Consider the following 10,604-nt stretch of genomic DNA (forward strand, 5'->3'; position numbering starts at 1 on the left):
TCGAGACTGGCGTCATATTGGGTCCTAGCCGCTAGGTACTCAGGTAATCGTTGGGTTGAACGAGGCGGCGAGGTCAGGGCGAGGTCACATGGTCGAGTATCTTATCCATTATCATCATGTGATCATTGGATGACAAATCACACATGAAAGTGAATTGTCGTTCTTTGAAGCTACAATGTTGAATCATATCATGTGGTCGTACAGTGTACTGCATATGTCCATCATTGCATATTTCTATTATTGAATGTGGACCATTCCACTCATATCGCAGGTACGGCAGTCTCCCACCGCCAGTGCGCCATATCAGATGTTGCCTGTAGGGTTTGTTTTTAGGCACCCATGAGGCTAGCCAGGGCTTTTCCCAATCAAAACAAGATCATTGCGTACGAGATTTTTGGCAACGAATGAAGTGCTTTTCCAGGCATTAGCGGGGTACACCAGGTGGGAGGCAAAACCCGCCCAGTGGGTGTATATAAATTGGTAGATGTGCCCTTTTAAATGTCCATGATTCTACAAATAACATGCATTCAAGTCGACTAAGAAAACGCCATGCAGAGAGGTTGGAGACCATCCAGGACCTTGTCCCATCTCTACCTGCAGCCCCATTGACATCCCCGCTATTTACCGTCTTCCCCGCCGAGATCCGCAATCGCGTTTATACGTTCGCCCTTGAGTCCGAGGATGTTCTCACAGACGACAGTTCTCACTCCCTCTACAAGCAAAATGCTTTCTACTACCGACCCGGTTATAAGCAGCCCAAGCGCATCCAAACTGCCCTCCTCCAGACATGTCAGCAAATCTACGCTGAGGCGTCCCTCCTCCCACCGGCTGTAAATGAGCATACTTTCTGGTTTTATCGGTCTCCGCCGCATGTCAATGATGCGTCGTCACCGCTAAATTACTTTCGCAAGATGACCCCAAAACAGCGGGCTCAGGTGCAGCATCTGCACCTGTTCACCCAACAGTATTTCCTAGAGGACAACCATTGGTCTCAGATATGGGAGGGGTTGAAGATAGGCGACGACGGGCGCAGTTTGCGAGGGGAGTGCCGGATCGCCCCGAAGAAGATGACCATCACCTTTCGCCACACGGACTGGTGGTACTGGGAGAACAATGACCCCCTGGGCATCGATCCGTTCCGGCCCGGAAGAACACATGCAACCGATATGGGCAAGGCTGTTTCCCCGCACGACGCCGCTCGATCATGGGGGAACCAATTCAGCTCTATCCCCTGCCTTGAAGAATTGGTGATCGAGTTCGAGACCATCATGCGGAAGAGGGACCAGCTAGATGACATCATACAACAAGCTCTCGAGTGGAAATTTCCCATGGAGGCTGACAAGGGCTTATATCTGGTGGCTGACCCCAAGTCGAAGAGCGCATATACTTGGGCTGGGGCGAAAGAGGCGGAGCTGAAAAGACAGAGACCTGTACGACCGGTCGATGCTGAGGCTGAGTCAGAATCTGCCCACGAACAGGAGCCGGTTCCTGCAGCTCCGGCTTTGGTGCCGTATGATCCTCAGTCCGATTCAGGCACAAATAGCGACATTAATCTTGGAAACCATCCCCCATCTGACACAGATACGGAGAAGTTCTATGTCGTCTTCTTGACTTGGAGGAAACAGCGTGTCCTGGAGTGAGCTACTCATCCCAACCTCAGTATCACGAGGGATCTAGATTTTGTTCCTACAATTCTGACACAGACTACGATCCCACGAGGAATGTAAAATTGACACATTGTTAGATGGTTCATATAAATTTTCATACTTTCGCTTCATATATAAGGAATAACATCCTAGTGTCGTATATAGTAAAGTACTTCTAGCTTGCTGCACGAAGTACCCAACCTTTCAAGGTTAGAAGGTACAAATGAAGAGGATTGTTGCTCGCATCCCCCCCTGCCTGAATTTTCAGTGGTGCCATAAAGCAAACATCATGTCCCAGCAGTAATAACGACGCGAATTTGTATCACAGTCGATAAAAGAAGGTAATAAAGAAATATGTGAAAATACAAAGTGTGAAAATAGACGACACAGCTAGCACCTAAGGGTAAGTAAAGGTGACATACAAAATTTGACGTATGTAGAACACAAGGGGTTCTAATATGCGCCCCAGAGGGTGGTCTGATGTTTGCTTCATCAGAGATAATCCGGGGGAGGAACTGGAAGGATGAACTTCGGAAAATCGCGAGGAGAGAAAAGGAGATTTGAAAGAATCGGAGTAGAAATGTTTGCCCGTAGTCATCTGATGGCGCGTTTAGAAAGCCAAGACTGGATTTCAACAGCTTTATCCTAACGAAAGGACGTAGAGTAGTAGGGATGGCGCGATTATTGAAGGCAAGAAAGATGTCCTTATATATGAACTAGATAGAATAGATACGAAAAAATCAATTTAGCAAACAATCAAATCCTGGAATGGACCTGATTCACCAACTGCGCAACAGTGTCGACTATCTCATCCAGCAAAGACACAGCAAAGTCCGACCACGACTCAACAGTGACAACTTCGATGCACAAAGTATCCCCCTTGGGGAATGCTTGCACCTTGATTTCCCGCAACGGCTCGAAATGCGGGTAGATGGTCTGCATACGACTACTAGCCGCCATGAAAGACAAACCCTCAACATGCTCAACATCCTGGTGCACGACCGAATCAAACCAATCAACCGTCTCCGGCCAGTCGGTACAGTCTTTGATAATTTCCTTGAGACCGATTCCTTCGAATTGCGCGCTCTCGAGATGTTGACGCTGTACAAACCGCAAAAGATCCATGGCACTCCATCCATCTGCGAACTTCACCCGCACTGGCACATACTGCCATGATGGTCCAACAACCGCGTCAGCGTTGGGGAGGTCAATGTTGCGGCCACTCACCACCTCGCCAAAAGTGACATCATCAAGGGAGAGTCGTCGCGCGAGGCACAGCGCCCAAGCCGCTGTCGGTAGGGTTGCGACTGTGATTTCCCGTGGTCGCGCGGCTATATTGACATCCTTGGAGATGGCAAAATGAGCTGCAGACACTACAGGGATATCGGGTTGGATTCGTGTCATAGACGATCCTTGAAGGAGATCACGCCAGTACGGAATGCTGACTGGCAGATTAGTGCGAGTCACGTGGCCGACATACGACGAGAATGGCAGACTCTTCGGCACTGGTCGTCCCTCGTACAATGCCGATAGCTGCTGCAGCAAAATTGGAAGACAGATCTCATCATACTGGGCATGAGAGATGCGCATGATCAGGCTGCTGGGCCCGTCAACATGCCGAACGAAGAGAAATTTCAAAAATGGTGATCCGAGGGGAATACGTGACTGAACATCCACATCGCAAAGTTTCTGGCTGAACGCCTCCACGTCACTTTCAATCTCATATTCAATTATCTGGCAGGGAAGGTCATCTACAACCACTCCCAATGAGACACCCTCATGCTCCACGAACACAGTTCGAAGGATCTCATTCCGGGAGACAAGTTCCTGGCAGCTTTGGAACAGTTGAGTGCGATCCACCTCGGTATCCATGTAGAAAAGTTCGTATCGCATGGAATAACGAGGCAGCTGGACAGTTCCCTGGACGGCAATTTCCTGGAGCGGGCGACTTGGATAGGCATCCACAATCTTCCACTCAGGCTGAGCAAGCAACGGGGTCATCTTGTTGATGAAGGCATCCACATCGGTCAGATCGAGTGAGCTGAATGGCGCGTATTCCCGCGATGTAGCAACTGATGGTTGAGCCTCCACGGCGTGTTCGGCCATGTCAAAGAGAGATCGGTGATCGAAGATTATGGTTACAGTTAGCTCAAGGCCATCCATACGAGCCTCCGAGACCAGCTTCATAGCACGAATTGAGTCACCTCCCAAATCGAAGAAGCTGTCATCCAAAAGGATATCCTCACAGGGAATGTCCAAGACCTGGCTCCAGACCCGTTGGAGCTTTTGCTGCGTGACCGTCGTGATGGCTGCACGACCACTAAGGTTTCTGTTTCGGGGTTTGATTTGACCAACTTGCGCGTCCTTTGCGCGAATAATAATCACAGAGCCGTCACTGGTGTATTTCCCCAGCTGGTTTGTCGTGTACAGCTTTGTTGGTTGCTTGAACCAGGATGGATTGGCAACTGGGTTGCCGGAAGCCAGTTCATCTTCGCTTTCAACGAGGAGCTCACCCACCCCACCAGGTGGAACAAGAGACTCATAATCATTTGGATTAACGATCCAAGTTGATGTGACAAGTGAGTAAAGATCCCCCGCAGGAAGGCTTGCCGGGCCAATCTTGGCGAGACGGCATTGTTCTGGAACATCCGTCTCAATTGTCGAATCGTATATGTGCTGGATTCGCTGAGTCGGATCCTCGAGGATCTGCTGCACCAGCCGATCAAACTGTTCGAGCGCTTGCTCCATCTGCCGGACATCAATGGTTTTCGAGTCGAAGCTGGCCATGACAAGGAACCCTTTTGGATCAACGGTGAAGACAAGCATAAGGGCGTATGAATTGAATTTCAACGCTTCCCGGGCGGCCTCTGCCTCGCTTGTTGGAACAAATGCGGTGGCTGGTTCTTCTTCCGAAGAGGATACGCTCTCCTCGACCGTTGGGTGAATTACAATGCCTGTGCGCAATTCACACGCCTCTCGAGCATCGGCGTTCAAACGTCGAATGTGCTGCAGACCCATGTGTTCGTGAGGAATGCGATCTACCGTTTGATCATGAATCTGCTGAAGGTAGCTTGATGCTCGAGCCTTGCGATCGATACAGACTCGAACCGGGACAGTGGTGATCATTGGGCCCTCGATCTCCTCTACTGCTGCCACGGGAGCTGTGCGACCGGTCATAGTCTCTCCAAACACGACGTCATCGGAGGATGTGTAATACGCGGCTAAAAGACCCCAAGCACCTCGAATAAGGGTTGCAATGCTCGTTGTAGAGCTCGACGAAGCCCGAGGCAGCTTGACGTAATGTTCCAGGAGAGAATCAGCACGCGCTTGATACCCAGTATATGGAATGAGAGGGAATTGTAACGCGGTAGCGCCCTCCAGTTGAGTTGCCCAATATGTCTCTGTGGAGGCTCGATCAGTGTCATTAAGCCATCTGATGAAGTTCTTGAACGGTGCTGGGCTGCCGATACTCTCACCACGATAGGCGCGATTCACTCGGTCAACTATCAATGGCATTGACCACCCATCATAAAGGGCATGGTGAATGCTCAGGACGATGTAGATTTTGCCGGTCGCTTCATCCTCCACAATGGCGAAACGAGCAAGCTCAGTTCCCAGAGACATCCCCTTGAGTGTATCGCTACTGAGATACTCCGCCAAGTTGGAACTACTGAGCCATGGAGTGTTGGTCCGTACGACGATCTGCATCAAACCCCGGCGTGGGACTTGGACAATCCTTGTTCGTAGGATCGCGGAGTCTACCGAGACACTCTCGAAAGCAGACTGTAGTCGTGTGGCGGTTTGAACATCCTGGAGCTCAATGACCCTCTGCGCGACATAGGCATCTGTATACTTCGCGGAGAGGGCCATGAGGGCTTCTTGGAGAGGTGTGCATGGATACACATCAGCCACCTCTTCAGGATGCAAGTTGCACAGCGAAGCCACTTCAACCCGCGCAGCGTCGGCTTCCCAGTGTGCTGGAAGTAGCGAAAATGGGGGAACCTCCACTGGAGCTTTGTTCTCAACCTGTTTCATTTTGAGGGCTAGATGCTCAAGAATAGGCGATTGGAAAATATCAGTGACTTGAATAGCAAGAAGCTGCTCTCGCGCAGCAGCTACCAACTTCATGGCTTTCAATGAGTCACCTCCGAGGCTGAAAAAGTGGTCATTGACCCCGATCTCTGCCTCATCACCAAATATCTTCAACCATAGGCCGTGGAGCTTGCGCTCCATCTCTGTCCGGGGTGTTAATTTGACAACTGTGGACAATCTAAGCTCTGCAATATGTCGCCTTGTTAGGCCATTGCCGAGAGCACGCAGCTGCTTCCGGTCTGTCTTGAGCGACACTAGAAGTGGCATGTGATTGAGTGGTATATATGCGGTGGGGATCATATACCGGGGCAGGTTTGAGGCGAGAACATCGTCAATACCAGCGATCAACTTTTGGAATGAACTTGAAAATGAGATGATCTCGCTGATTGTGCCCGTCTTATCACTCTTTTCCTCTGCCACAAAGACAATCAATGTGGCATCTGCTTTCTTCCCCCCAGGAAATATCACTTCCGCTGCGACACTTGCTCCAGCAGGGAAGTAATTTCGGACGTGGTGCTCGATTTCGCCCAGTTCCACGCGCTGGCCGCGCAGTTTCACCTGTTGATCGGCACGGCCGATGAAAACAACACTGCCTGAGGCATCAGGATCATATCTTACCAGGTCACCGGTCTTGTAGAGACGACCCTTGCGACCTGGCACATCTCCCCCACCCTCAAGCAACCATGCCGGGTCCTCGATGAAAACCTCGGCGGTTTTCTCTGGATTATTGAGGTATCCATCACCGACCACGGGGCCTTCAACAAGCAGCTCTCCCACGGCGCCGATGGGCATCAATCGGTCGTGGTTGGATGGATCTACCACCCATGTTGTGCCTCCGACTCCCTGTCCGATACTGGTGTACGATCGACCGGGAGGGATGTCGTTGTTGATTGTGCAACCAACAGTGCACTCCGATGGTCCATATGCGATCACGACCTTCGTCTTCTGGCCCCATTCGGCCGCATCGCTAGCAGAGATTGACTCACCACCAAGGCCAATGACCTCCAGCGATGGCATGATATCAGGAGCCAAGACACGTGCAACCGATGGTGTCATGTGCGCCATGTTTACATTCAATCCGCGAATGGCGCCACTGAGATCGTTGACTCGTTGGTCTTCTGAGGGCACACAAATGCAACCTCCGTTGGCCAAAGTGCACAGCATGCAGTCAACACTGACATCGAATGCATACGAGGGGAAGTCGAGCACTCGCGAGTGCTCTTTGTATCCCACAGCTGCGGCGCGAGGTACTGCACCACTAGTGTAGTTGGAGTGCGAAATGACTACACCCTTAGGCTTGCCAGTACTACCGGAGGTGAACTGGATGTAAAGGGTTGACGACGCTGGGACCACAGGTAGGTCTACCGAGAGTGATTTCAATTTGTCTTCGTCGACCAGCGGGCCAACAATAACTTGCTTTCCTCCTGGGACAATGCGCGATCCTAGTTCCGCCTGCAACTCCGAGGTCAAGATAAACTCAGCCTCAACCTCGCTGGCGATAGTGCTCAGTCGTCCCTCGGGCTGACTAGGATCCATGAGAACCAATGCACCGCCAGCCTTCATCACTGCGAGCACACCGACAATTGTCCACATAGACTTTTCAAAGCAGAGTGGAACAGCCTTGCCAATTTGCAGTCCGAGATCAACTAGATATCTGGCTAGGTTTGTTGAGCGCTCTTCTAGCTGTCCATAGGTCATCTCTCCATCCCAAGATACGACTGCAGGACGATCGATTTGACTTTGAGCTTTTTCACTGATTATATCTTGAATGCAATGATCGATAGTTGGGGGCATTAGCCCGTTCCACTTCCATAACTGTGACAGCTCTCGCCGTCCAATCTGAATGGCCTTAGCCACGGGCTTATCGAGGTCACTGGCGATAGAAATAATGAGGTCGGCGAAGATATCAGGTAGGACGGCTTCGACAGGCTGCGTGGCTGTCGGGGACCGCGGAGTCCCGCGAACATACACAACACCATCCGAGAGCTTTGCTTCCAGGGCAAATGTCCACTAATCAAGTTAATAACCGATCACAGCTATAATTTTAGATCTACTTACTTTACTCTCAAGGGAGGCATTTCGACATAAGAGTGTATCCGAAAATTCTCCGTCGAATTTGCCCCGCCTCCGAATTGCATCCAAGGCGGTTCTCAGCGAGCTGTCTTCCCCCTCAATCACATCGGAGATGAGACCTCCTTGGAGACTGCCCTCGCTTACCCAAGAAAAGCCTCCATCTTCACTGCTCACTGTTCCCCGAAAGAGAAGGAGGATCCAAGCCAGCGCGAAAAGTTCCTCGTGTCTTATATCCGGCAGCATTGGTAGGGCCATACAGTCGGACCAGCCAACATCCTGTGGCTTCAATTCTTTGCTGACCCAAGGGGTCGCACTGGGCTCGATGTATTCACCCATATTCTTGGAAAATAGCAATATCAAGAAAGTGTCTCTAGGGCTTCTCCGGGGACTACGAAGCAACGATCTGATTAAATTATCTGATGCTGATCTTCAGTAACGGACTTGGCATCCTGCGAGAAACCCCGTGCCTGCAGAACAGGGCCACAACGGGTAGAAACAATCCGAGCAGGTGCCGAACGGTCATTGCCAATATTGCAATGGAGCCCGTTAGAGTGGGGATACATATGTATCTGAGCCCATGTATGGTTATAACGCAAATTACTCTCCATACTATACTATACCATACCATACCATACACTAACGCCAAGGGTCCACGCTAAGCACTGCCACCCTGGACCCACCTTGGCACTAAAAACCTTACTGCAGAGCCATGGCAGTCATAATTCGAAACTTTCGATATTTTCTTTGGTGGAAGATTGTCATCAATATGACGATCATCCTCTTCAATCTTACCATTGTCGCAAGTTTCCGCCTCGATCAATTACGTTGATTGCGACATCGGATATCCGTCGATTCATCACATTGGTGATTTCTGAACCAGCTTTGGAAATTCTCGTTTTAACCATGTATGGGAGGCTAGATCGACTTCCCCCTGTTGTTACTAGTCTGCGCCAAGTAGCAATACTGAGATACACGGATGGTCCTTTGTAGCAGCCAAGGTCTCTGGTGGACATAGACAAGGATGATCAATTCCCTACATCGCATGAAGAAATTCCCCGAGCCGGAATAAACCGAGGATGAGGTGGTCAATGCCGACATTGTATATCTGATTACTTATTCCCTCGTGCATCTCCTCTGAGTTAGTAGCATTGTCACGTCATGTCTTTGAGTTCTCTCCCCCTGGTGCGGCTACCGGAGCCATACAAGACAACCTATGAATTGCATGTCGTATCCACCGAGAAAAACCTCCGCAAGTTTCAGCTACTGAGATCTCCTCGCGGGGATGAAGGCATACCACCCCCAAAGCCATTGGACCATGCGTCGTTGAGATTCACAGATCTGTCCCAGCCCGATTCTTCTTTCACACCAGACGAAGGAAACAACTCACCCTGGGCTCGCGCACAGAGAAGTCCAGTTACCTATATCTCATGGGAAAGCTCGGAGGCACCAACAGTGGGACAGATCTGGAATTTGGTCTATGCTATCGAGACCTTGCACAGCGAGTTCGAGATATTCCGTGCCGTACTGTCTGGCGGTGGGAGTGATATACTTGCACACGAGCTACAGGCTGTGGGCTTGGCCATTGCGCACCCCGAACCATCTGCTGCGCCAGGGAAGCCCATCCCAGTCACCACTAGCCATCTCGGACAGCTGGTCTTTTCCCGCAGTAGCTTCTGGCAAGGAGCTGGCTCACCCTTCGGTACCCGCCCAGCCTGGGTTGCTGACCCGGGCATTTACAGCTATATGAGAAAGCCGTTGAGCAACTACCCTTCCCGACCCCGCCAACACACAGTCACCACTGGTTTCCCCGAGCGTCGAGTACATGCCCTTCACCCGGTACGGCCACCAAAGCCATCCCCCGGCTCTCGCATCTACAGCCGCTACATTCCACACTTGAACGAATTTTTCTCGGTCTATGCACTAGACTACACAAACGACGAACATCTGGGGCTTTTCAATAAGTGGCAGAATGACCCTCGAGTGGCTCAGGGGTGGAACGAGACTGGTACTTTGGACCAACATCGTGAATACTTGCGCAAAATCCAGGATGATCCCCATCAGATCGCTGTGCTGGCCAAGTTCAACGATACTTTCTTTTCCTATCATGAGATATACTGGACAAAGGTATGGTTTCTATTTTCTCCAGCAACCCGACTATGGCTAATTTAAATTACAGGAGGACCATCTTGGTGCGTATTACGATGCTGGTGACTGGGACAGAGGCCGCCATTCGCTAGTCGGTGATGAGCGTTTCCGGGGCCCGCACCGCACGATTGCGTGGTGGTCTGGATTGATGCATTACATCTTCCTGGATGATCCACGTACGGAGTTTGTGACTGGAGAGCCAAAATACTCGAATCTCGCCCCTCTGACCTACGACCATGCTACGGGCATGAACCTAGCCAAGCTGGTCGATCTGCCACATAAACGGTCGGCGCTCATCCTTGGTAGCAGGGAAAAATTCTTCCATGTAGCACCCCTACGATTTGACGGGTCTGATACTCTCGATCGCAATCCATTCCGCTCATTGAAGTTGTGATAGTCGGAAAATGTGAAATAAGATGTGATTGTATTATGCATATTATGGACTTGTGAGCAAGACTTCAGACGTATACCGAGGCAGATTCGTACGTAAGCCTTTAATCCACAATTACCTAGGTAGCAATGAAGCCAAGCAGATCCTCTTCACGACAGTAAACAAAGCGTAATCTAATCAGATTCGGGATGTCCCCGGGACCCCTGGGACCCGATATTTTGAGTTTGACAGTTGTAATTTTCCCCATTTACCCTAAA

General features: G+C 50.6%; 3 protein-coding genes across 3 annotated transcripts; 2 read left to right on the forward strand and 1 right to left on the reverse strand.

Annotated features, from left to right (window-relative positions):
* Positions 1-521: 521 nt before the first annotated feature.
* Positions 522-1,640, forward strand: LCP9604111_8609 (uncharacterized protein; the record flags this gene model as incomplete). The annotated part of the gene is made up of 1 exon (XM_039076771.1): positions 522-1,640. The coding sequence occupies one exon, from the start codon at positions 522-524 to the stop codon at positions 1,638-1,640; it is 1,119 nt and encodes a 372-aa protein (XP_038925353.1).
* Positions 1,641-2,402: 762 nt separating this feature from the next.
* Positions 2,403-8,147, reverse strand: LCP9604111_8610 (uncharacterized protein; the record flags this gene model as incomplete). Its single annotated transcript, XM_039076773.1, has 2 exons — positions 2,403-7,748; positions 7,797-8,147. 2 exons carry the CDS (start codon positions 8,145-8,147, stop codon positions 2,403-2,405), a joined length of 5,697 nt encoding a protein of 1,898 aa, XP_038925354.1.
* An 822-nt stretch (positions 8,148-8,969) lies between these two features.
* On the forward strand, positions 8,970-10,350 carry LCP9604111_8611 (GNAT family N-acetyltransferase; the record flags this gene model as incomplete). Its single annotated transcript, XM_039076774.1, has 2 exons — positions 8,970-9,935; positions 9,988-10,350. 2 exons carry the CDS (start codon positions 8,970-8,972, stop codon positions 10,348-10,350), a joined length of 1,329 nt encoding a protein of 442 aa, XP_038925355.1.
* Between the last annotated feature and the right edge of the window lie 254 nt (positions 10,351-10,604).

The sequence above is a fragment of the Penicillium roqueforti genome (genome assembly GCF_015533775.1).
Source record: "Penicillium roqueforti strain LCP96 04111 chromosome Unknown scaffold_35, whole genome shotgun sequence".
Lineage (NCBI taxonomy): Eukaryota > Fungi > Ascomycota > Eurotiomycetes > Eurotiales > Aspergillaceae > Penicillium > Penicillium roqueforti.